Consider the following 27,770-nt stretch of genomic DNA (forward strand, 5'->3'; position numbering starts at 1 on the left):
TTGGAGACAATGAAATCCGCTAAATGTAAATAAAACAAGGGGTACTTCACTGTTGGATATAAAACAACACAGATTAAAATGTGTGTAATTTATGAATACATAACTACATAACTGTCTTTTCTAACTTTTACAAGGTTATCACTGATATTTAAACTTTGTCAGCTGTTTAAAGAACTCTTTTGGCAATAATGCGTTAATACACAGCTTGTCTTGTCAGCTTGTCTGTGTGTATGAAGCAAGTTTATTATAGTGGACGGACACTAAGTAACTATCTTTAAACAGTACAAAGAAACAAAAAAAACAAAAAACTAATGAAAAATACCAAACTGTAATAACTGTTGTTGGCTGCCTCTCTGAGGATACATCCTAAACTGGTAAGTGTCAATAAAGTCATGTGGAATTAAAGCAGCTTTTCTGACAATTCAGATATTGTTTGTGATCAAGAGTAGGCATCTGTCTTCATTCAGGAGAAAACCGAAGCCTCTAATCTTCATAATGTTCAAAACAGCAGCTGGAAATGTGATGTAAACTAATCACAGTCTGTGTGTGTGTAGAGAATGAAGTCAGACCACCTGCTCTCATAGCTCTGGAGGAAAATTGCAGCTCAAATGTGCTAAAGTGTCTTAAGGTACAATTTTGTTGATGTGTAAATAAGATCAGGACACACAGTTTGTGCACATCCTATAGTTGATTGCAGAACATTATATTACAGTTAATGTGTTGAGGTTGATAGTTATAAGCCACAACATGCAGAAATGTTTTTGATTGTCCTCTTTTATTTTGCAGATGACTCACACGATTCAAATCCTTCCAGTCCACAAACAAAAGGAAGCGACGATCCAGAGCACACGAACTGAAACAACACCCAGTATTTTCCCTCTATTATACGCTCAATGTGTATCATCATGGGAACAAAGCAACACCTGTCATTCTATGAATCATGAAATAAACAAGACAAATATATCAGACATTCACACCTTTTGTAGGTGGTATTTCAAAAACACATATTCGAGGTTACTCGTAGACAGGAAGTCCATTTCTCTCAATGCTGCTGTCAACAGTTTGATGTCTGCCTTGGCTAACAGCAGCAGCTTCACGACCAAGATCATGCATTCACCAAAAAGCAGCTGACAATTTCAGTGTTCACAAAGGGCTCTGAAGAATCCAGAGAACATCCTGTCTGTCATTTCAGTCTATCTCAGGTTGCTCTCATATCATGCTGTAATAATATGAATAAGAGTATTACTTCCATCTCTCTTGCAAGGAGAATGTGTGGGACTGGAAGAGAGAGATTAAGTTTGATTATTCTTTTCCTGTTAGCTTAATGATGGCAAGTTGCAGGCGCTTAACAATGTCGCATTAACACACAATGCAGCTATATTAGTTTTGTATAAAAGTCACACAACTACGTATAGTTACAAAAGCTGCATCCAAGTATTCTGGGTGATATTAGCTACTTCCTGGTGGATCACTTAAATCCAGATTTGGGAATAACTAAGAAAATATTTTCTCACAGGTAAGCTAATAACAGCTGGTCGGGATGCAAAAGGACAACAGCCTCAGGTTGAAACTTTTATTTATTTTCTCTTATAAGCAAAATATATATATGTATTGTAGTGGTATTTTACATAGAATAAAAAAAACCAAAAGCATTTATTAACTGTTCAGTCATGATAGGCTGGAAACTGGGCACTTGTCACTTGGCAAAACAAAATGATGTTAAAATAATTTGTCTCTGCTGAAATAGACTTTCAAGCATTTTGCTTTTTGCTGGGGCTTTGCATGGCGTTACTACGAAGTTAACTGGAAGTGTTTTCAGGCGGAGTGTCCTCCCAGTCGTTTGCAGCCTCCATTAATATGGCTTCGTCTATGTCATCCTCCGCAGAGAAAGATCTCTGGAACATCTCCATGATGCTCCTCTGGTTAGGGTCCTGAACAAATCCAAACAGTCAGATTAAAGGTTGAAGCTAAAGACTTGGTTTAGTCCAGGCAAGTAAGTTATCTGTAAATGTGTTTAATTTATGTACAGTATGTGTATTTAAATATATTACCAGCATTATCTAATTTACACAGCAAGTTTACCTTAGAGTGAAAGCTGGCGTTGAGTGCATTGTCCAAGAGGCTTGACTCAGACAGACCCACTTGCTCCAGGACATTCATTTTTTCCTGGATTATTGGCCTGGATCAATACGTAAGTAAATTATTCCAATAGGGCAGATACAGCTGAGTTCACTCACATTATGCGTATTATTAGTCAGCCTATGTTAACTCAACCCTGTGCTGTTTCAACAGCTGAGAAATGTGTTAGACTGGTAAATACAAGAGGAAACAGTCTGAATGGTGATAATAATAGTTGGGTCACACAATGCTTTCCCCTGAATGACACATACCACAGGTGATCATCTGCAGTTGCCTTGGCAACCAGGTAGTGAATGTTCACATTTCTGGTTTGTCCGATCCGGTGAACCCTATCCTCTGCCTGAATGAGTACCTGAAAAAATATTTTAAAAATCCTTTAAAGCAATACAAAAAAAGAAAGAAAAAAAAAAAGAGCAGTGGCTGTTTCACTGCATTACAAAATGTGTCCTGCTGTCATTCAGCTGCAGTGACCCCTAAAGGTCACAGACTGCTGGGAAAAAATATCAATAAAATGAAGAGTAATTATTCATGCTTATAATTCACCTGCTGACAGATGAATTTCAAGCTGCAGTTACCGACACACAAGTCAGATTGAGTACAGGTTTAAAATGTGTTCATTCATCGAAGGAATATTTCTCTCTCTCATATGATCAAATGTAATAAGCTTCATATAAATAGCACCTTTCTTATACCAATGTCACAAAGTGCTTCACAGCTGGATTATTATTGACACAATAAAACAGCACAAAAAAATTACATCAATTTCATTTAAATAAATTAACATTCTGTCATTAATGAAAGCTTTTTATAAATCAATACGTTTCAATATACCTAATCTGAGCACATAAATCATTCCAGAGTTTGATGGCCCAGCCTGCAAAAGCACAATAACCCTTTTCATTAGCAACCGGGGTCAAGGATGTAAGATAGCGCCCACGCTGACCGTGAACATCAACAATAAAGTGCCATGCAGGAAGGCTAGAATCTGAGTTACGTACGGTAAGATCCTATTTTCCTGAAATCCTGAAAGCAGCATTGGGAATCATTTGAAGGCAATGAAGGGAAGCCCGAGTAATAGTTGTGGAGGGCATTACCTAATAAAATAAAAAGCACCCCATGGCACCCTATGTAAAGGATCTCATTTTGAAATTAAATTTCTGTTCAAATTCACAAAGATCAGAAGCTTCAATGTTTAATTTTGAAGCTGCATTTATCATTTTTTGTAGACACTGGACAAGAAACATCCAAAAACCATGAACAGATATAAAAATACACCCAAACATATGGCTAACATGTCAGCAAATATTATAGACATGTATTCATTACCCTCATTAGTGCCTGAAGAATGTTATATATATTTATATCATGTCTGACCAGAGTGACTGCCTCAAACTTACACAGTGGTAACTATGTGAATAAATGACCTGAAAGAGGTTAAAAGAGACGATAGAGACCAGAACTGAGTCCGACTTTGAGCTCTTAATAGAGTACTTTATCCGTGGCTTACCCCGGGGTTCCAGAAAAGCTCAGCGAAGATCACCAGGTCTGCAGAGTGCAGAGTGAGGCCCATATTAGCTGCAGTGATTGACAGCACAGCCACACAGGCCTTGGACATGCACTGAAACTTTTCACACAGCTGCTGCCGTTCCGCTGACGGTGTGGTCCCATCGATACGGATGAAACTGATATCCTGTGGGGGAATTTATTTACTTTTTTATTATTTTCACAGTTTTATCCAGAAACTATCCCTTAACACTTTAAAAACAGGTAAAGGATCAAGCTTAATCATCAGTTTCTAACTATTATCTGTAGCTGTGTGCTAACTCAGAGCAGCACTAGTTCCACATAGCTACTGATGAAGATGACCTAGTTGTGTGTAACTCTCACATAAAGGTATTGGCAGAAAAAGTCAAAAGGAACTCTTTGATGTCACAGTTGTATTCCTATGCACGTATAGCACAGAGTACCGTAAATTCCGGACTATAAGCCGCTACTTTTGTCACTTGCTTTGGACCCTGCGGTTTATACAACGGCGGATGGATTTTTACAGCTAACGGTCACCAGGGGCGCACTATCATGTCATAGACGATTAAGAACTGACTTTTTGATACAGTAAACGGCCGTGTTACTGCACCTTTACTGCTGTGTTGGCTGTTTTCGAAAAAGATGCTGGTTATTTTGTTGATCAGCCGGGTTACTGCACATTTGCTGCCGTGTTACAGGCAAGCACTTTTACAAACAAATTAAATTTAGCCATTTAACGTTATTGCCTCGTCAAGCGTTGTAAGCTTTGTTTTTTGTTATACTGCACTACGGTAGCCTACTATGACTGCAGGAAGTGCGCTAGGAGCGCACCGTTGTATTATTTGTGTACTGCACGAATGCTGTTTGTAATGTCAAAGATGTGAAAGTTTGATCGATTGATTTTTTGTTTGATTGATCGAAAGATTTATGTTTGTCAAATGTAAATAAATGGGACGCTTTGCGTTTCCAAACAGTCATTTCTGTTCCGACAATCCCCTCCGTGGTAGAAGAAACCCTTACGGTAATTAAACATTAAAACACCAGCGGCTTATAGTCGGGTGCGGCTTATATATGGAACAATCTGTAGTTTCCCCAAAATTTAGCTGGTGCGGCTTATATTCAGGTGCGCCTTATAGTCCGGAAAATACGGTAACCTAAGCATGCCTACTTACCTTTTTTCCCAGCTCGGTGGTGATGTGATCCAGGACTAATTTATGATGGGCAAACACAAGAAACTTCTCCCTTCCACACTCCAGCATGTCTGTGATGTACTCCCTGACAGCGACAGAATAACAGTTGAACTGAACTATTCAGTCTTAATGTGAAGCATTTAAAGTTATCTCAAACTCAAACTGACAAAAGATTTGGTTTCATTTTCACATTTCAATCTCAGCTCTCATCAATCCTGACCTAATTCGACTCACTGATCTCCACTACCAGAGGGTCTGTACTACTTACATAATGGCTTGTAGCTTGGCTTCAGCTGTGTGGTTATAAAAGACGAGGAGGGCCTCCTTCTCTTGCATTTTCTAAAAAGAGGAGATAAGGAACAGCGCAAGATGAAAACTGACAGGCGATTCTGTTTGATGATTTGACAAGACTGCCTATACTCTGTGGAGCAGAGCGATTATGCGCAATCAAGCTCAGCAACTCACTCCCATCGGCGTGGAGAAACACCGCTAAAAGAAGGCTGGACTAGAGAGTAATCTGGGTCATTTAAAAAGCACTTGTGTGTGTTTTTCAGGCCTGAAATGAGTCCCTCATCTGAAGAAGACAGAACAAATACGCCTAATTTCCAAAAGGTTGCTCAGACTTTTCTTAGCTCTTATGTGTTTTTAGTCAAAGATTGTTGATTTTGAATACTTTCGTACTTTAGTAATATATTTAAATACGCAATTCTGACTTTTACATGTATTGTATATCTATGTCGTGATTATGTAACAAATTAAATCCATCAGTGTTTGCTCTGACGTTATACCAAGTACCTATGGACCTGCACTGCTGGTTTTCTGTAAATGCCTGAAAATATAACGTGGACATAGGTTACATTCATGACTTACATTACGCTGTCCCTTGGCCAGCTCCTTGGCTGCAGCTGAGAGCGCAGCTTTAGTGCGAGTACTGATCCCGTCTATGGTCACGGTGACCACCTTGCGCTGTTTAGCGGGAAGCTGGGAAAGAACTTCAGACTTGAGGCGGCGCAGCATCAGAGACTCCTCCAACAGCAGCTTTAACTCCACGAGATTGGAAGAACCTGTGTAGTCCCAGCCCCACATGCTCTGTAGGTGAGGGGTGCAGTGGAGAGGGAGTTAAAAAAGACGAACTGACAGGAGGTAAAGGTGACGTATAAAGGGTTTTTCATTTAGGAAAAGAAAAAAAAAAGGTTTCCACTGAGGTTGAGTTTAATAATGGTAAAAAGAGGGAAAAGATCAGTGCCTGAAATTCAACGTACTCTATGATACACAAATGGTCTTCAAATTGTGAACTTGTTGACTCCAGCAAGTGGGAAATATATATATATATATATATATATATATATATATATATATATATATATATATATATATATATATTAACCTCCAGTAGCACTATGGAGCCGCATCACATGTCGCACAAAGACGCAAGTTCACACACGTGATGTGACACACTACAGCTGATCAATACTCACACTATTCCACTGATCAATAGTTAGCAATAACATGCCATGATGGGCGGCACAGTGGCGTGGTGGTTAGCACTGATGCCTCACAGCAAGAAAGTTCCAGGTTCCAGTCCCCCCCCCCCCCCCCCCCGCGACCCTTCACAGTGTGTGTCATCTAAAACCCTCAGTCTGTTTTAGACACTATTCACCAGCATACACCTGCCTTACTAATCCTTACTCATCTTCATATTGTGTACTTGTCAGTAGACCTATTTTCCCATCCTAATGAGCCTAGTGGACACATACAGGAAATAACTACAAACTATACAATGTATGTGTAAAAAGCAAATAAATCATCTTCATTTATGCCTGCTAATCCCACACTTTAAGTCTTGTAATATTCTCTTAAGTGTCCTGGAATTACTGCCAATCACAGCTCAGCTGCATTAAGCATCACGTTTGACAAGGTTCTTCAGACTTAAGCTACCTTTCTGGCATCGCAATAGCGCATCCCGAACTCATGGAAGCGAGGAAATAGAGTAGGCCTGACAGCCAGAATCTGGGTGTAGAGCTCCGAGGGTCTGGACATGGCAGGAGTCCCAGACAGGAGAATCACTCTCTTCGCTGCCTGTGGATGGAAAAACAACCCTGATCAGAGCGCTGCTGAACGGGTCTAGCTAACAGAGCAAGAAATTAAATCCCAACCATGACCCATATGCTGGAATGTTTTACGGATCAATGGTATCTGTCAATAATCATATATTACACACATACAAAACAACTACTTCTCTCGAATACGGCACAGGTAATGGTTGTTACAGCTTATTTTGAAGACATGTAGTGCAATAATGGCAAAGGTTTTCAGCTTTCATGTGCAGTGAAACATTAAATGAGACAGTGGAGGCCTCTGCTGATGCTAACAATTCTCCAGCTTGCAAATCCACCTGAATACAGTACATTATCCTTAGCTATAGCAGGCTCATAAGTAACATCACATTTCATTTACCTTTGTCTTGCACTGATCCATGTGTATAAAGAATTATTCATATGTGTTATAATGCTCTCAGTTATATGTTTATTAATATATGTGCAAATTATATTTACATTTGGACAGAACAGAGTTTATCTGTTGCAAAATTATAAATCCAAATAAAATGTTAAATGATAAAGAAGAAAAACAAGTACCTTCAGCAGAGGCAGGGCGGCTTTACAACGAGCCGTCTTCATGTTTTTCAGGAAGTGGGACTCATCCTGAAAATATTCAAAAGTAAAGGCTAAGTGAGGAAAAAACTGAATCAGCTTTTAAACAGGAAACAGACATGTCTAAATAACTGCTAACCATGATGAGAACATTGAAGTGGTTTCCTGGCAGCTGTTTGTCCATCCTACTCAGCAGGTCATAGCTGATGATGTTGATCAAACTCGACCCCAGCTTGTCTTTGGTCTTCACCAGCACGTTGATGCTTTCGGGACTCAGAGAAGGGAGCCAGCGTGTGAAGGCCTACAAGCAAAGTTAGAGGTTCATATAAGAAGCTCGGACTCACACAAAAGACCACAAAGTAACAAAGTTGTAGTTACTTAATTTATACACCGGTCAGGCATAACATTATGACCACTTTCCTAATATTGTGTAGGTCTCCATTGTGCCTCCAAAATGGTTGTGACTCATCAGAGAATGGACATGGGCCTTCTGAGGGTGTCCTGTGGTGTCTGGCAACAGGATGTTGTTAGTGGGGGCCTTTGGGTTCTATGGGTTGAGGGGACGGGCCTCTGTGGATCATCCTACAGATACTTGCTATGAGGTGGGGGTACCTGGTCTGGTCTAAGTGGGTGGCACATGTCTAAGTAACATCCACATGAATGCCAGGTCCAAAAGTTTCCCAGCAGAACATTGTATTGTCACAAGATGGTTAATGTTATTTACTTCTCCTGTCATAATGTTATGGCTGATAGTGTAATTTGCAATGTTTGCTTTTATTAATCACTAATATTTTATGCTAACACTGTTGCAGTGTTCCCATTAAAAAACAGTCAGTCACGCGGGTTTGAAAAATGTCCACCTTGGCCCAGATGTTTCTGGCAGTTCACTTACTTGCTCACTGTTGGCTTGTCAGCCTGATTCAAATCCTTCAAATTACTGCTCCCAGTATTTGCCATAAAAACTGCCAAAAGCACAAGACTAACGGCGCAGATAAGAGCCAAGCCAAAGTAAGTGTCCTTTAATGGGACGACATCCTGAGACTAAACCCTCCGCTGTGATCGGGGAACTGTGTTTGATCCAAGATATCTATTTAAGGAACAGGCTGTCTCATCTTGTCAATAGACAGAAGGCTGAATGAAGCTCCTCTTAAAATATACAGCTACAATATTTTGGCAATGTCGCTCCAAGTGAAGCAAAGTATAGATGCTACAAAACAAGAGACACACAAATGGACACACCTTTTCTTTATCATACATGACACTAAACTAAATATTGGTGGACTTCTGGTTAGACAAATCCAGCAAAGTGATAGTGGCACCGGATCATATTTGATGTGACATTTTACAAGTAATCAATTAATAAATTCAACAAAAAATAGCCAAATAAATACATTTATATTAGAATGCCCATCATAAATGTCCATCAGTGCATCACAATTAAAATTTTTAACTGTGCCCAATAGAGGAATTTAAATATACTGATCAGCCACAACATTAAAACCACTGACAGAAGAAGCAAATAACATTGACCATCTTGTGAAAATTCTGCTGGGAAACGTTTGGACCTAGCATTCATGTGGATGTTACTTAGACAGACCAGGCACTCCCACCCCATAGCAATGACACTCCTTGATGGCAGCAGCCATCCCCAGCAGGATACATCTTTTAATACTTAAGTACATTTTCAGCAGCCGTGGCCTACTGGTTAGCGCTTTGGGCTTGTGACCGGAGGGTTGCCGGTTCGAACCCCCGACCGGTAGAAAGCGGCTGAAGTGCCCTTGAGCAAGGCACCTAACCCCTCACTGCTCCCCGAGCGCCGCTGTAGTATGGCAGCTCACTGCTCCGGGTTAGTGTGTGCTTCACCTCACTGTGTGCTTTGTGTTCACTAATTCACGGATGGGATAAATGCAGAGACCAAATTCCTTGTATACACAAGTATACTTGGCCGATAGACACTTAATCTTAACTTAATCTTAATGATATTGCTTTTACTTGTAACTACCTTTTCCTCAAGTAATTCCACTGATTGCACCACGAGACAAAGAAACAGAAGCATAAAACCAAATGCTGCCATATTCCCAACTGAAGACAAAATAACAAAATGCAAGCAGTATCGAGAAGAAACCATCTTTATAACATGAAGGCCAGAGATTTTATCAAAAGGGAGTAGAAGAATATCCTTAAGGCAGTGCTGTTTACACACAGCTGGCTGACGACGACAACTAAAGTTGAAACACAGCTCATTAATGAGCTATTTTTCATTTATGCATAAAAACTTTGATTAATAAAAAAAAAAAAATACCTCAGCCCAGGTGAATCGCACAGAGGAGGGAGCCACCACCAGTAAAGGCCACTCCTTCCTGTAGTAGGCCGCGATACAGATGGCCTGCACCGTCTTCCCCAGGCCCATGTCATCAGCCAGGAGGAGGCGGCCTTGTTTAGACACTGCAAAACTGCAGGGGCATAAAAAATTCTAATTAAATGATTATACTCATCAAACCTTTTTAAACACAAACTTAATATATCTTATTATGACAAGTTTATCTTTGAACAAGACTGAGAAAATTACACATGAATAACCGTCTTCTGGTATTGAGTTATTGGCTGTGCCGTGCAGAACTTGAACTAATGACTGCCCAAAGGCACCTACTTGACTCCCTTCCTCTGGAAGGGCATGAGGCTGCGGGTGAGTGTAGGGTCGATGCTGGAAAGGTTTGCCTCAGGGACGTCTAAAGACCTGGCTTTAGTCCCATCAAACCTGGCAGCGAAAGCTTGGATGACTGCCCTGGGCAGAGGCTCCACCTCCACTGCTGACATCCCACTGAGGAGATCCACTGGGTATGGAACACAGCACGGTGAGACAAGATGGCAAATGTAACAGAGACAAAGAGGAATGCAGTGATAGACCAGCTAAATAAAGCATAAGTTACTCACTGAGACTCTTGTAATCCTCAAGTGAAAAGCTCCACTTTCTTGTCTGCGTGTCTACAACACAACAAAAACAATAAAAAATAATCCTGCACCCACAAAAAAAGGAAATACAATATGAAAACAAATAACCACAAGGCGCCTGTTACCATAATTTTTTGTAGGCATTTGCTTAAACGCTGCAATGACATCAGCGTTGTAACTGATGTCAACCTCAAACTTTGTCCGAGACACCAGGATGCACTGGCCTCGGAGAAGGGCGTCAGGTTTCTGCCAGCCATTACACAGCTTTAGCAGCGCCGCCAGTGCCACACCGTTACATGCTTGACTGGTAGCTGCTGCAACGTTCACAGCTTCCATTCCCTCAAGAGGCCTCAAAGATACAGAAGCAATAGCTGCTGCATCCTCCACTGCGACAAGGGGTCAGGAAGAAAACGATGTAAATTATGCTTTTAAGTTAGGAGCGTCTAAAAATCATCTGGCGGGCCCTACAAACATTTTCTTACTTAGCTGCCGATAGTCCTCCAAAGTGAAGTTCCACGTCTTTGTGGCAGGGTCTATGTCAGAAAAGAACATTTTATAAGGTTACATTAAACAACATTAATGAATTTAGATTTGGATCCTTATTTCAAAAACTGCTTTAGAAGACAGCACTTTATATTACGTTCACAATAGTGAGTTCAGTCATACAGGAAGATTATCGTGAGTAGATGGACAGATGTATTTGCAGTACTCGCTGGTAGCGGTCATAAGTGTACCAGTGTAGGAAATGTGTTTGTGTGGGTGTCTTTCCCATTGGCCATTAGGACTGTGAGGCAGCAAAATGTGATTATCAAGAGTCACTTACAAAACAGAGTAGTTGCACGGGTAGATACTTACCATAGTTTTTTGAGGGGATGGATTTGAAAACAGCTATAAGCTCTGCATGGTAGCCCACTTCTACCCTGAAACGTCCATCTGAGTGAGGTACACATTTTCCCCAAACAGAGATAGCAGGCTTTTTTGCAGGCACAGCATTCAAGGTTGTAGATTTTGAGGGAAGCTTTGCCACAGGACCCTGGGCAGGTTTAGCAGCCTGCTTGTAAAATGAGCCACCTACACCTTCCGAGCTGCTGGAAGGCAGGGTAGGTTTAACTTGAGCTGACTTGACACTGATGCTTCCTCCGACATGTTGTCTGGTTTCATGAGGTGGGTCACTGACTTGTATCTTCAAAGAAATACGACACAATACATTACAATACTGTAAACTACCCAGAAAGTAAATTAGTATACATTTAAGCTCCAATCTCACCTGTCTTTCAGAAGCAGAGTTATACTGGTTGCCAGTGCCAGAAGATTCCTGATGGTTCGGATGTTGATTTTGGTTACTGAATCTCTGTGACTCTTTTTTGAAGGCTGAAAAAAACTTCGTTGCTTCAGATGCTGAGGTTTTTCTGTGAGGATCGAAGGTAGCATGATCTGCAGAAATGCTCTGTTTAGGGAGCTGTGCGTGCACTGGAGTAGTGCTGAAGCCTGCTGTGGTCTGCTTACTGTTGCCAAGAGTCTGTCCAAGTCTCTGGGCTCTTCTCTCTAAAGCCTTCCGTCTGTTCTCCTCAATCTTTCTCTGTTGCTCTGCAGTCAGCTGATTAGACATGTTGACTTCGAAGCTATTTAAAAGCTAAAGCTATCAGCACAAACTGAGATATCAACTAGTCACAATTTGAGCTTGCCCAGAGTTACCTGCAAACCAGGGATCCATGCAAACCCATCTGGTCTTTCGGAACGATTAACTGTACGAGCGTTTTGTTTAAAGTTTCGAAAAGTTATTCACGCTGCTAACGTTAGCGGCTAACGAGGCTAGCCCTGCCAACAGTGAAACTTAGCAACAATATGTATCGCCAGTGTCAAAGTGGCGTTTAACTTGCAACTTGCAAGCATTCGCGGGCTAGCAGAAGACCAACAGTTTAATCTAAATGCTGCAAACACTTTAGAGTTTTTACGTAAGAAGCATGATGAATTATTTAAAGCTAGCTGTCAATGTGCAGGATGGTTCAGGCTCTGCCGCGCAGGAAGTGACGTAGGAAAACAAGCCGGCACGTGCGGGAGGGGGCGGTTGCTTAGTGATGTAGAGGGGTTAGCAGAAATAATAATACCGCCGAAGAAAATTAGCGTTTAATTTAATTTTATATTTGTGGATATATTTGATACGTTAATATATATAAATAGATTTTGATGGGACTTTCAGCTTTGAAGATGAATTTTAAGCACAACTAACGATAAACATTAGAATTTACAGTTATATGTTAAGCTAGCTAGCTACCTGACAGGAAAATATTAAAGCTGGTTCAATATTATCACTTAATGTTAATTAAGAATAGACTTAGCTGGTAATACTTAAGTAAGATTTGTTTTAACATTGAGGTATTACTAATTTTATTTAAAGAACCAGCCTCCCAAGAAATGTCAGAAATATTTTAAAAGTATTTTGCCTTGAACAGCCATATGTGTATGACATGGTTTTAATAGGCTACTCATCCTCCTTGAAAAATCATGAAGCCTATCCCAGTTGTCATTGGGCGAAAAGGCGGGGTACACCCTGGACAGGTCACCAGTCCATCGCAGGGCTAACACAGAGAGACAGACAACCATTCACACTCACATTCACACCTATGGCCAATTTAGAAACACCAATTAACTTAATGAGCATGTCTTTGGATGGTGGGAGGAAGTCGGAGTACCCGGAGAGAACCCACGCAGACACAGGGAGAACATGCAAACTCCACACAGAAAGACCCCAGTCACCCCTGGATTCGAACCCGGAACATAGTTTACAGTGAAGATCAACTATCCACATTAGTTACAATTAACTAAAACACATTTTTGAGAGGAGGCAGACATTAAGTAAAGGATCTGACTAATTTTCGCACCACTGCTGTTACAATAATCCTTGATTTTGTCTCTTGTGTTCTCTGCAAGCCCAAAATGATTAGCTGTCTCGGTTGGCTTATTTTCAATAGCTATTAAATCAAGCTCACGTTTGCACCTGAGATGCGATATAATAATTATCTAGAATAGAAAAAAACAAATCAGGAGGAGTGAAAACAAAAAGTATAACTTGTCAGTTACTGTTGATGATTCATTAAATGTTCACCCTATGCCCACTAGCCTGACCACAGCCTCATATAAATTCTGACAGATAAAGGAACACATTCCACCTGGCTGACCAGCCTGGCCACAGGTGTGTTCATCTCAGTTATTCAACCGTGTCCACTGACCAGCCAGTTAATTGCTCTCCTCTGTTTCTGTCTTTTCTGTCCAGCTGCATCCGAAATTTTATTTTGGTTTCTGAAAATCAACCAAGTACATTTCCTAAAACTGTTTACATATGTATGGTTTTGAAATGCTCTATTTACTTTTCAATGTCCTTCTTTACTTCTACTCCACTGATTTTATCAGATGTCCATTACTTAAAAATTCAGTCATATGAGTCCTTATAAAGCTTATAACAACCTGGCAAGCTTCCACCAACTAGCTATACTTAAAAAAGCTGCACATGTTAATGCATTAAAAATACTAGAAATAGAAATTGATATAGCATCCTGCAAGGAGCCACACTGCACTATGAAAGTCTTTCTTATTCTTTCAGTACATTTGTTAGGCACACTTTATTTCTATAGTCTACTCAAGCAAATTTTAGAATTGCAAATGCTTTTACATTGTAGCATTGTTTTCATCTGTGGTAAAATGATTAATTGATGAAAATTAAAAAAAGAAACAGGAAGTTCCAAATGAATATAGTATTTTTTTGATTTATAGTCAAATTTGGTTTCTTGAAATTTGAATAAGTAATGGAAATGGATGATACAGTGACTATTATCTGTTTAGAAGTCAAATGGGTAATGGATCAATCAACAAAAAATCTAAATCAAAATCGAGACAGAATAGATATATCAGCAATGAAAATTGCTACATTTACTCAACAGTCTCAGAAGACTATTCTTCCACAACTGGTTTGAGAGCTGGTTTAATTTCGTATTCTTTTTTTATAGGGATGAAAAAGTGCAATATCCTTATACAACGTGCAATATTCATCTTTAGTTAGTTTGGCACATTGAGCTTGGAGGAATGCAATTTTCTTCAACTGTATGCTCTTGTTGTATGGTCTGCACAACAGCAAAGTTTTCTTGAACCTTGTACGTGGTGTATAAAAGGTTTTTAAAGGTGCATTAGTCACATTTTCTCATTTTATTCAATTTACATAGAACTAAATAGCACAGTTTCATATAATTTGTTTTTTTTTCTGATAAAAATGATATATTTTGTAAATAATTAACAGTGGTCTAGTTCAATTTCATGCTCTCCTTTTGATGTAAAGCAGAAATCATCTCCCCCATTTGAAAACGGGGAGGAAAAAAAAACAACTATCAACCTGCTATTCCTAAAGTCACTAAACATGTTCCTGTGTGTTTGTCTCAGTCCACAGTTGTAATGAGTTGGCTGCTTGCATCACCGTGCGGTGGTGACGTGTGGCGTCTGGGAGCTGTCCCAGGAATCATGGTGCTGAAGCTGCAGCACCAGTTCAGCAGCCAATGATCACAGGAGAATCCGGGGCTACGGATGCTTTCACCCGGAGCAGGACAGTCCGACAATCGTGTTGGGTTTTTACGGACGGATTTAAAACCTTCTGCCTGTTCCTCGGACACGGAGATTCGATCACTGGGGGATGTAAGCTGCACAGAGACTTGCCAGCGACCTGCAGCCTGGCTGAAAATCTATGAGGAGGGGGAAAAAATCCCGAAACTGGGAATCGTATAGAAATCGGCGTAGCTCGCCAGGTAAGACAGATTTTGCTTCCTAATATGGCACGCCATCGATTGACTTAATTTGGTCTGAAAGCCTTACAAGACGTCGACAGCAATCTGAGCTCTGCTGATTTGAAACGTGGATTTCATTGTTGTGGGAATATTTGAATTTTAAGATTGAGCGCTGACATTTGGTTTTCGAGTCAAAGGCAGATTTTGGTCCTTTGGTTTCTGCACTCGTCGTGAGGGAGAAGCCTGTCTAGATAGTTTATGTTATACAGAGAGCAGGCAGACTATTAAGGCCATGAAATGACAGTGGACACTGAGTGAACGGGCCATAGCCTTATTACTTGAATGTATATTCCCATCAGTCTAACATTTGACTTTCCTCTTTTAGCTGTTTCATTTGTTCAACTTAATGGCTTCAGACACTTGTTTGCATCGATTGGATTTATTTGCATCTTGCATTTACATCCTCGTGGGAAGACAATAAAAGGCATACGGGAACAACAAATCAGCACAGAAAACTAAAAGGCTGCTTTAAACCACGACACACGCTGGGAAACGCACTCCTGCCCCCACCACCCCATCCCACCACATATGAAGAAGTGTTTTCTTATGACGGGGACACATACAGTACATACTGTTTTCTTCCAGCACCCTTGCATGGTGCTGTGAGTTTCTGGCCGGAGACAGCCCGATGCTGCGCAGCCAGGGCATGCTGAAGAGCCGCTGCTGCGTCCTGCTTGGTGACCTGAGGGTGCTCCTGCTCGGGCCACCAGCACCGCCGACACCTCTGCCTGCGCTGACCCCCATGAGCGGCCAAGCTTCGGAAAGCCATGAGAGCGGCGTCACCGTTCCCGACAACAACAACACGTTAACGCGGAGCCACCAGCAGGCAGGGGACCGAACCGCCCCACCTGCAGCCACCGGGCCACCGGGTGGAGAGCGACCCGCGGCGGGCTGGGTTGATGCTGCAGAGCTGTCGGCGGCCCTGCGCGGCTGCAGCAGCTCCTCAGATGACTGCTCAAAGGGGAAACTGGAAGAGAGGTTCTCTCTCACCAGCTACACAGAGAGCGGCTTCAGGACGCCCGTGTGCAGGATCTGCTTCCAGGGACCAGAACATGTAAGTCAAGACAAAATGTTAATGAGACATTTGTGGCATGTCTGTGTAATCCAGTAACAGGGAGCCTAACTCTGCCACACATTCTCTCTGAGGGTTCATGAAATTGTAAAATCTGGTGGTGTGACATTTAGTTGGAGTGGAATCTCTTAACGATGTGCTGTGAAAGTAGAGGGTTCGCAACAAGTCCTCCAACCATTAGACCCCACAAGGTGTTGGGAATGTTGCACACTTAGATCTAAGAGTCAGCTCTTCCCTTACATGCAGGCTTTCTGGTACACTGGGCTACACTGGCCATGCTTCTTGGATAAAACACTCCCCGTGTCTTGTTAGGGCAGCCGCGCAGCTGGAGAGCCCTCTAAGCAGGAATCCCACTGCATCCTGCTCTCATCCCATTGCGTGGCTTGAAAAGACAGCCATAGCTAGCAGTGGGAGGATAATGAAAGACCTTGTCCCCATGGCTGACAAGTGTGGAATATACACAGAGATGCAGTAACAACTCATTATAGCCAAACACTGTGAATTCACATCGAAGCATTATATGCATGAGAAAATATCAAACAATACCCCTCACTCTGCCACTCACACACACCACCTGGAAAAAGAAAAAAAATATAATAATGTGCACAGAACAGAAGGGAAGAGCTTTCAGGTTAATCACACTGCTTGCCTCCGCCTTTGGGGCCATATTGATGATAATGTCACGCTGCATCAATCAGAAGAGGGAAATGTGACAGAAGATGGCCGTAATAAATAATATTAAATTATAAAAGGGAGCCAGATACTTAGCAATTTACAGACACATTAGTTGCACTGTTTGACAGAGCTTTTGAGAGCACATTGACAAATATGTCACACCTCACCAACTGGTAATGGAGGTAGGGAGATTATAACCAAAAAATCTAGACACAATAACTGAGGTGTAGAGCATAACTTTTTATCTGGCGGGCTGTACTCAAAGTAACTTTTCCTGCAGCAGCAGATTTACTGTATCATTTCACGGTCAGTGCGCCGTGTATAGCCTATAATCTCCCTATGTTTCATCAGCTAATTACTCCAACAGCAATTTTGTGCATCACTCCACCTCTGAGCTCAGACTTTGTAATTATTACTGACATGGCGACTAGTTATGAGATTGGAAGACAAGGCCTCACCCTTGTTTTTTCAGAAACTTCACAGATAGTCAGCACACTCTGTGGCGCATATAAAGTACTGCGTTGAAAATTTGCAGCATTTCCCATTGCCTCATCCAATCCGTCTCATTAATGATTCCTTGAGACATCGCAGCAAGTCAATAGCACCTGATTTCATTCTGTCTTATCATTATGCATGTTTTTTTTTATCTTTGATCGGCCTTCCTTTTCCTGTCAAGTATGAGTTGTTGGGTTGGGTGAAGTCCAGATATGGATCTGCTGAGGTGTAAATGGGTACAAGGAGAATGAGGCTCCATTTGAAAAGAGAAATGAGCGGACTGTCTGCATGTCACTGTGTGATACAGGCAGTGGGGACATTAGTTATCCTCTATTCTCCCTTAGCCTCCAGGATGTCACATAGACCAAGGCAGTCAGTATCTGATCTGACAATCCACCTCCAAAACATATCCATCCCCAAGGCTGAGATAGTCAAGACAGAGTAAAGAAGGGCACGAAAGATGTATCTTCCCTCAAGCAGCCCAAGAGAAAAGAGCCTTGATTGTCTGAGAGAGGCGGTCATCGGAAAAGGGTTGCGCTTTAATTTAATATGACACCAAACAATGTAATGCGTTTGTGTAATCGAATCCTTGTCTCAGTTTTTGGTGCCATTCAAGTAAAGTTCTGTGTCTCAAGCCATCTCAATACAATACTCAAATGCTAAAATGTAAATTTAAATAGATACTGGTTACAATAATCATATCTCTTTATACATGTCCTAAGGCAGTCTCTTTAAAGTATGAAATTCCCTCTCTGTGATACAGTCCCATTTCAACAAGGAAACACTGTGCAGGAAAACAAAAATAAGGAATTCCATATTAAGCTGATTATAACTGGAGATACGTTTGATTGCACAAATTAAGACACGCACAAACTGTGGATATTGTACTCAGTCTCTTGGACATGCAATTGGAATGTATCCATGCGTGGCATGAAAAGGAGTCACGATTACATCGGCCACTGTCTTTCAGTGCATATAATATATAAGCACGCAAGTTATTTATTAAAATGATCTTGAAAAATAATCTTATCCAATTCTGTTGAAAACTCATAATGTAAAAAATAATGAGCAGCTGAGCCAGTATCAGATGAAAGGACATATATTCATGACTTTCACCTCAGTACCGCATGCCTGCTTTTTTTAATCTACTTTAATATAACCAGCTAACTCCAGACACATTTCTATCCACTATCGGTTCCATTTAGCTAAAGGTCAGTGAGAAGCTTTACAGAGGGCTCAGGCTTGCTCGCACGGAGCTTTTGCTTTGTTCAGGCTTTGGCTTTCAGACTTAATCTTGACCTTGTCACTAGAAGAATAAGTAATTTCTTTACTATGTCTTTTGTTTATTTCTATGAAATATTCATTGAGTGCACAAACTCACAAAAAAAAAAAAGATTTAAACAATAATACATTAAGAAAAGCAATGTATTATTTCTACTTTTGAGGGATCCTGAAGCATTATGAACTATTATGCGTAAGTGCCCTTTGGGGTTAATGCTTCTACTGTCTAGCCGTCGCTTCTTATGTATGCTGAAGATATGTCCCTGCTGCTTAGAAAAAAAAAACATGTGTTCTTTCCTGTCCTGTATTGTTGTAGAGATAATGCACTTGCACAGTTGAGTTTGTTTGAGACACAACAAGAAGCCTCCAGGGGTCAAGTTAGCATCATTCTTTCTATATGGCCCCACAGCACTGAGGCACTATCCTTTCTCTATTCCATCACATGCAGGATGGCTGCTCTGCCATTTGGAATGGGATACTGTAAACAAGTTATATAATCACATGAATTTTCTTGTGGCTTTGCTAAAGTCTATAGACAGGAGCTGTGTATTCATAAACTTAAATTAGAAACCCCAGTTTCTCTTTTATTCGTTTAAAGAGTCATTAACTGTCACTGTAGGCCCAATGGTTCCCGTAAACTCAGCAACGAGTGCAAGGTCCCTCTGCATGTATTTTATGAGCAGTTATTATTGGTAAATAAGTTTGAGATAATTCCACCTTCAGTTTAATTTTACACTTATTGGACCTCTAACTTGTTGAGTGTGTCGAAAATATGTAAACAGTAAGAACCTGTTTTTCAGATGACTGTAGTATTGCAGCTTTTTATAGCAAAAATGCTTGTGTTCTGAATATTACATGCCATTGTAAAAATGACTTTCATTCAGTTTCTGTGCAGGCTAGTTTATTATATGACAATTTTCCTCTCACTTAGAGTTAATGGAGTTCACTTGCATCGATTCCAGACCCGTAAGAAATAGCCATCTCTAATTTATTTTCATGTCATTATATGCATTGGGATTGGATCCAATTTTATAAGGAGAAAATTAGGTGCACTGGGGTGTATTTAGATAACGCAGCACAGAGTAAGTGGACTTATTGTCTTTTCAATACATGGTTCTATTGTGTTTTTTTCTGTGATTATTGCTGTTTGATCAACAAAAGGACATTTAGTTATCACTTTCTGTATGTGTGGGCTGTGGTGCCACGTTTGTTATCAGCCTCTCTCGCTCTCTCTCCAGCCTCAGTTGTATTGGAGTGATCTAGGTTTCAGTTCTTGGCTGCAATCAGGCCAGTCGCAGTGAGCGGCCTGAGTCCCACTGGACACGACAGAAGTGTTCTGGTGCTCCTGCCAATACACTCCCACCCTGACCATCTGTAGATGGGCCTTTTCTACTCTAACTCCCTGTTTTTCCTCTCTTCTCTTCAACCAGGGTGCTGCTCCTTCTGTCAGAGATGTCAGCAAAATAATGGCATGGAGAAATTATTTGGAAACTTACTACGTTTTGCAGGGTTTTTGTTTTGTGTTTCTTCCTACAATCCCTAAACTTATGCCACACAGAGAGAGGGGATACAGAATTAACAATGACGTAAATGCAATGTCTCCACTTAGAAAAGAGAGGTGAGAGGAGATTTCTTGGCGCACACAGGGTTGACTAATTTATTTTTTCATTCACTTCAGGCTTTTTGTTCAGTCCCATTAAGATTAAAACATTTATACAAGAAGGTCCTGTTATGCATTTTACAGAGCCACGTTTGTTAAGTGCAGGTCAGGACCTAAAAACTGTGGCGGGCGTACATCTTTTGGGTCATCATCAATATCCAATATGACAAGATTAGTAATGTATTGTAATGAGCTCAGGACCCAGGGTGAGAGATAATAAAACTCCCATTTGTTCCTCAGGCTGAAAAGCTTAAAAGTGATATCTGTTTAAGAATATGGTTGCGCACATGCTGCTGTGACAAAACCTTGTGATGCCAAATTTAGTGATGGCTGCACTTTACACAAAGGAATTAGGAGGTTTTTTTTATATAATGGGGAAAATGCTTTGCTATCTAGTCACACCCATCTCAACTACATCACCTGACAGCAGTGATATTTTAATGCTCTTCATGTGGTTCAAGAGTTCAAAGTCCTGCTGACCACTGAGCATCTCTTCAGCCAAAATAAAACAACGTTTAAGAAGTTTAATTCAGCTGCTCTGAGGTGTTCATGCAAAGATCACACTTTGTTTTAGCTGCTTAAATTACAACATTGTTTAGTGACGCCAAGAGGTTAAATATACAATACAAGCATTGTTATTGTGCTGTTCGGTGACATCAGTCATATGTGGCTGTCACCAGGCTGACATAGGGGAGATGAAATGCTCTTTATATCCAGACTGACAGTGAGTTCAAACATGTTAGTCTAAGATTACCAGTATGTTAAGCAACCCTACTTCCTAGTAACTATACCAAATACATAAAAAATGTGGGACAGCTTTTATTTTTACATTGTCCCTTACAAAGAAAGGCAATGAGGAGAAGAAAGTTTTTCTTTTATATTCCTGTTTGGTCTGTGGTTGCCATATGTATAACTATTACAGAATATTTATTTGACAGTTCCATTCATTTCAAGAGCTGCCATGTCTTTGTTTCTTTAGGACGGTATTTTGTAGCTTTGTTGGGGATTTGCTCTTTCACAGAAACTTCAGTGACTAATTCTCCACTTTGAAAGGTACTAGCAATCAGGCTTCTTGCCTGTCAACTAGGTGTAAGGCAAAGCTTTCATTTCACACCTGAACTAGGGTTCTGCTGTCATAGGTCTGCACGGTGCCGTTTACTCTGTATGCTTGACTAACTGTGCACAAAAAAGCCCTCTGAAAATCGATAATCCAGCAGAAAGAAATATAAATATGTGTATGGTGTAACTCGCAGTGTATTGAGTGTAAAAATGGGGACTGCAGAAGCTAAAGAAGATGAGAAAACCAAGGATCGCCAGCCGGTCAGTGATGTGCTGTAGGCAGATATGTCTTTTGAATCACAAATCACTACTCATTGTGTGCCGGTCAGAGGCTCCGATCAGGTGTTATGAAGCAAAAAATGTAGCAATTTTCTTATTTTTTTAAGACACCAGTTATTGAATCTCGAGAGCTTAGGCTGAAAACACAGAATCCATCAATATGATATATCTACTCAAAGAGAAAACATGAAACATAAAATACATTTTCTGTGCAAAATTATGAAAATTAGTTGCAGGTATTGACTAAGTCTGCGTCTTTCCTCCAGGGGGAGCTCCTGAGCCCTTGTCGGTGCAGCGGGTCAGTACGCTGCACCCACCAGCCCTGCCTCATCAAATGGATCAGTGAGAGGGGTTCCTGGGCCTGTGAGCTCTGCTACTACAAATATCAGGTCATTGCCATCAGTACCAAGAACCCGCTACAGGTGAGCTGCAGGTGTGAAGAACACCACTGAAGAGCTTGGAGAGATTTTATCAAACATGTGATTTTCTTGTCGACATAAAAAAGATCACATCTCCACTCAGAACTCTGAGAATTAAACTGGGTTAGGTGTTTGCAGAACGATCCTTCTGACTCATTAAGAAGATTTTTTGCTTTTCGCATCAAACTTTATTTGGGATGTAACGCCTATAACATGATTTTCAGAAATCATGCAGTTTTAACTGCAGCTCTAGTTTTGCTCTGATCAGAAACTGAGAAATTCAGCAAAAAATGTAACTTTTTGAATTAACAAGGATATTCCCCCTTTGATCCGTAGAACAGAAAGATTGCAGAAGCATCTTTCCTTTCAGTTTGTGTCTCTGCTGATATGAGTGGTTTGTTTAGTTTAGTTTTATATAGTTTATTTCTTACAGGGATCATGTACAAAATGCATTAATTACTTAAAAAGGGACAAGATACACTGTCCCATATTTAGCAAATAGCTAATTTCTATCTGCAGTGCCAGGGCAGGTAGGATACTGGTATATACCGTAATAATAATAATAATAAAAAAATCTTGTATCAGTCTTGGCAAGATTGAGTGCCTAGATACAACCTTTTCACCTCATATGAGAAGGTACAGTAATCTAACAGGTTTTCAGATTAATTGGGAGTGTGTTCCAAGTTTTTATTGCTTTAAAGGAGAAGGCTGATTGAGTAAATGCTGTGCCTCGAAAGGGCACGCTACAGTTCCCTCTTATGGTGGACCTAGTAGTTCTACCCATTCTTTCAGCACAGGGCTGGACAAATCTTCTCAGAGGTGGAGGTGCGGCATTATGAATGATTTTGTGTAACAGACGTAAGTTTGTGTACATTATTAAATTATCAAAATTGAGCAGACTGTATTTAATGAATATGTCACAGATATGAGACTGGAGTGGGTTTTTTTGTCTAAGATTTTAATAGCTTGTGTGTGAATAAATGTAATTGGTTTCAGAGCAGTCTTATTTGCCTGTGACCATACCTCCATACAGTAGTGGAGATATGAAAAAAAAAACAGTGCATTAAGGTATGTCTTAGATGCATCTACTGTTAAGGCGCTTCTAATAAATCTAAAATTAGCTAGGCTGTATTTCAATGTATGACATGTGTTATTGTGTTTTTTTAATGTGTTGGGTCTAAAGTGACTCCTAAGTATTTGAACTCGTTAACATTTTGTAATTCCTTTCCATACACATAAATGTGTGGAAAAGTACTTTGTCTGTGTTTATTATAAAAAGAAAACATAGTAACAGTTTTCTCAGTGTTAAGTGTAAGGCATGACTTCGTAAGCCACTCTGAGACTCTGAGACTTTATGCATGGTGGCTGTCAGTTTGGCAGCAACTTTTTTGGGGTCTTTATCATGTACGTAAAGGACCGTGTCGTCAGCATACATCAAGATTTCCACACCATCGCAGATAGATGGAAGATCAATGATGTACGTACTGAACAATACCGGCCCTAAGATGGAACCTTGTGGTACCCCCATAGCACAGGCTCTTAGTGGTGATATTTTGTCTTTCATCCGAACACACTGAGAGCGGTCAGATAAATAAGACTCAAACCAGTTTAACACATTTGTGGATAGACTGAATTGTATGAGCTTAGAGAGAAGCACAGAGTGGTTAACAGTGTCAAATGCCTTGTGCAGATCTAAAAAACTGATCAAACTGATGATTTTTAGGTTTTTCCAGACAAGACTGACATGTAAAATATTGCTTTTTGGTTTTGTTCTTAAAAAGTGGACGCTGAAGCTTCTGTTTTGGTGAATGGATTTCATTGAATAGTTTTATTCAGGGTTAATGCCTTAATCTAATTGTTTTTTTAATATATTTGTCCGTTTTAAAACTATTTAGTAAAGACAAAAGACAAATAACATAGAACTCAGCTGTTCTGTGTCTCCTTGCAGTGGCAGGCCATCTCCCTGACGGTGATAGAGAAAGTACAGATAGCAGCAGCCATCTTGGGCTCATTGTTCCTGATGGCCAGTATCTCCTGGCTGGTCTGGTCATCTTTCAGCCCATCGGCCCGCTGGCAGCGTCAGGATCTGCTCTTCCAGATCTGCTACGGCATGTACGGCTTCATGGATGTCGTCTGCATCGGTGAGATGCGAACCAGTGAACATTGATCTATTACTTTTAATGTTATTTAATGTTTATACCTATTCTTGGGATTAGTTTGTGGCTACATTTCACAGTTGAGCATACAATTGAACGGTCACATTAATCCAGTTGCATTTCACAGGCAGTAAATAGCAGAAGCAGAATCAGTCATTATACTTGACGGCTGTACACAAATAAATGTGAATGATGTGGAGAATTTACAATTTTGACAATCAGTACCATTCATCTATACCACATGGTCAGCTGCTTTAAATAAATATTGTGTTGGTTCATAGTTGATTGCATACATCATTGTTTTGCCTGTGTTCATCAATACAGTTGGTAATTTTGCCCTGATTGCAGCTGAAACGTTGCATCCAAGCCTACTGTTCCGTTCCCAGTACACCAAGTCCTACAGTTTTCACTGCAGACATTGAAATAGATTTCAGTTTACTATAAAAGCTACCAAAATAATCTGGCCCACATGAATAACTGTGTGATGGCATCTCACATTAAGAAAACCCTTAACTGCCACTGCTGCAGACAGCAGGGTGAGGGGATGAGGAGATTGATTGTCTCCGGTCTGGTGGCGAGGACTGACTGCAGAGTCATTAACTCTGCACTTTACAGGGATTAACTTGTCACCTGGTGGATGTTAAAGAGCAAAGACCTGACTTACACTTATCCAAAAGTTAAGAGTGGGAGAGTACCAGAGTCGAGGAAACATGACAGGATTTTAACTTTTTTTTAACTCCGACTGCTGTCACTGTCCTTGTTGCCTTATTTAACGGCTCATATCAGAGGACATTTTTATTCTATAACTGGAATAAATGTACAGTAGTGACACAGCCCACATTTTTCATTTATAAGCTGCATTATGGTTTAGTCATAAGGAGATTTAAGGACATTTGAAGTGTTATGCACTGTATTTTCAGTGTTGTTGTACTGTATTTATTCATTCATTACCAATTATGGATGCAGGAGTTGTTGAGAAAAACCTTAGGAAACACTTAAAAGACCTTATAAGTGTTTACAGCCACATTATACAAACATTGCATAAAATGCTATTGGGAGTAAATCCTACAACCGACCATATTTCCTTACAATTGACTATAACATGAAAGAAATACAGTTAAATCTCGGGGTCCAAGCATTTGTTGTTATGGATTGATTTCAATTTTACAGGTCCTGAGTTCAATGAACATGAATCAATAAGCAATTTTGAACCAAGATAAGATGTTATAAAATGTCCCCAGGAAAAAGATGCATCATTTTTGCTAACTTAAAACTAGAAGAAGTGAATAACACTGCGTCATAAGTCACACCAAGTCTATACTTGTTCTAACAAATGAAGATCTTATCTCTGGGTTGTGGTGCAGTACTTTAAAGATGACTTGTTTTGTTTGAGGCTACTGCCTCAGTTAATACTTTCAGTGAACGCACCACTGGAGATATACTTTATGTGCATAAACAGTACACTGTAAATATAGCTACATCACTTTGTGGTGTCTTTAAGACCACTGTCAGACAGAGACATTGTCTAACTTTATGTTTTGATCTCTGCAGCACTAATCGTCCATGAGGGACCATCTGTGTTTCGCATCTTCCACCGCTGGCAGGCCGTGAACCAGCAGTGGAAGGTCCTGAACTATGATAAGTCTATGGACAGTGATGACTTGAAGGACACCACTGTAGACAGGACTCTGTCTCAGCCCAGCCAGGGCTACCAGACTGGGATAGGTGTGTCCACCTCCACCTCCTCACTGATGGTGGTGGCCTCCACAGCCGCCGGCTCCACTTCCACGACCGTGGTGACGGCCGCAGGAGCACTGGGAACACACATGGACCCCAACGGCGACAGCGGAGTGCCAGACCAACACTGTCCCTACAATATCCTCCACCTACTCAGCCACCTGAGGCAGCCGGAGGCCCGCAGCCAACCCAGCAATAGCACAAGAGAGCTGGTCATGAGAGTCACTACAGTCTGAGGAGTCAGTTGAGGCCTTATCTCACAAGGAGGGGAAAGATTTATGAACCAGCTGACAGTTGAAAAAAAAAAAAAAGTCCTACGTTAACTGCACTGGATTAATACCATGTTCCTGTTTGTTTGTTTCAACTTGCATCTCTGATGTCTTAAATTGATTGAATAAAAGTCGAGTTGTTTGATTTGCAGAATTGGTTGGGTAATAGTTATTTCAAGTGTTTTGTATGTAGTATATTTAGTAATGTGTGCATGTGTGTTCATTGTTGATCATTGGGGAATGTAAATAGTTAACTATATTATTATATTATTCACTATTTTTAATCAAAGATGAACAAATATATGATCAACCTGTCAGGTAATTCCAAAAAGCCAGCAGGAAGATTAGCAGCCAAATGGACGAAAGAAAAGTTTACACATGATTTACATGTTTCAACAATACAGGCAATGAATTAGTAAGTGGAGTTTTGTATCCGCTTGCATTTGCATGCTGTAGCTTGTCTTCAGTCTTTTTTAAAAATTGATAACATTTTTGCCAGGACGCCTGCTCGTGCAGCTCCAGATTTGAATCACAGAACACTCTTACATGATGTACTGCACGTTGTTTATCCGTTGTTCAGATGCATTGTTGTGTTGAGACTGCAAATACTGGGGCGCAGTGCAGTGGTTCTGGGTTGTGTTACTCTTTGCCTAAATTTGACACTAAAATCACAGTTTGCAAATAAGGAAAAATCCATTTCTGTGTGATAATATGTAAAAAATACTAAATGTTTGAGGCCATGAACAGTCTAAAGTTACACGTAAAAAGGGACGCAACATTTTGGAGTTGTGTCTCAAATGTGTACAGTTTTTCTGTATGTCAAAAAATTGAACATGAGATGCTGCAAGTGGGAAAACGTTTGACCTTAGATAGTTGATACTGTAATCCAATTGAATTTGTTATATGAAGATTTATACTCGATGTTGTATGATCAGAGAGAGTAGGTGTGATGTGGACTAAACTACATAGCCTGATGTAAATCACAGGAAATATGTGGAACAGTTAACAGGCTGCCTGAAATCATCATTATTTTCAGGCTGCTGCTCTGTTTGCCACCACTACATCAAAGCAGGTGCAGTGTTTTAAAAAGATATTTTTTTTTGGTGCTGTCTTTGATGGGCACTGTCTTTTTTTTGTTGCAGCATTTTCTTTTCAGACGCCATTATGTGATTTAGTTGATTGCAGGAAGAGTACGGAGAACACATTTGCGCCGGAAAATGCATTTGATTGTTTTGTTTTTTTTCAGGGGCACCTTGTCTGTAAATGCACAAAATGAGCGCTTTTACTGTATTTCTAACAATGCATCTGAACAATGGAAAGTCATCATCTAGTTTGTTTAATTGCATCTGCCATCTCTCTATTCATGAAACATTTTTGCTCTAA

At 40.4% G+C, this 27,770-nt stretch overlaps 2 protein-coding genes across 2 annotated transcripts; one reads left to right on the forward strand and one right to left on the reverse strand.

Moving 5' to 3' along the window:
• Positions 1–516: 516 nt before the first annotated feature.
• smarcal1 (SWI/SNF related, matrix associated, actin dependent regulator of chromatin, subfamily a-like 1) lies at positions 517–12,465 on the reverse strand. The gene is made up of 17 exons (XM_084544344.1): positions 11,724–12,465; positions 11,312–11,639; positions 10,939–10,989; positions 10,582–10,842; positions 10,439–10,489; positions 10,155–10,338; positions 9,807–9,957; positions 7,644–7,805; positions 7,490–7,555; positions 6,792–6,932; positions 5,724–5,942; positions 5,122–5,192; positions 4,836–4,938; positions 3,647–3,829; positions 2,391–2,491; positions 2,083–2,179; positions 517–1,931 (listed from the first exon to the last, which is right to left on the reverse strand). Exons 1-17 carry the CDS (start codon positions 12,063–12,065, stop codon positions 1,800–1,802), a joined length of 2,643 nt encoding a protein of 880 aa, XP_084400470.1. The 5' UTR covers positions 12,066–12,465; the 3' UTR covers positions 517–1,799.
• A 3,448-nt stretch (positions 12,466–15,913) lies between these two features.
• On the forward strand, positions 15,914–27,339 carry LOC311487656 (E3 ubiquitin-protein ligase MARCHF4-like; the record flags this gene model as incomplete). The annotated part of the gene is made up of 4 exons (XM_084544010.1): positions 15,914–16,339; positions 22,073–22,228; positions 24,174–24,366; positions 25,933–27,339. 4 exons carry the CDS (start codon positions 15,914–15,916, stop codon positions 26,352–26,354), a joined length of 1,197 nt encoding a protein of 398 aa, XP_084400136.1. The 3' UTR covers positions 26,355–27,339.
• Between the last annotated feature and the right edge of the window lie 431 nt (positions 27,340–27,770).

Source organism: Chelon labrosus, assembly GCF_963514085.1.
Source record: "Chelon labrosus genome assembly, chromosome: 5".
Classification (NCBI taxonomy): Eukaryota; Metazoa; Chordata; class Actinopteri; order Mugiliformes; family Mugilidae; genus Chelon; species Chelon labrosus.

What these genes read in the sequence shown, in the direction of transcription:
- smarcal1 (XM_084544344.1), bottom strand. Translation starts at nt 12,065, where the DNA reads ATGTCTAATCAGCTGACTGCAGAGCAACAGAGAAAGATTGAGGAGAAC. An exon ending in AGCTTTTCTGGAACCCCGGG is followed by an intron (nt 2,492 to 3,646) that starts GTAAGCCACGGA and finishes ATATTTTTTCAG; the next exon opens with GTACTCATTCAGGCAGAGGA. An exon ending in ACGCCAGCTTTCACTCTAAG is followed by an intron (nt 1,932 to 2,082) that starts GTAAACTTGCTG and finishes GGATTTGTTCAG; the next exon opens with GACCCTAACCAGAGGAGCAT.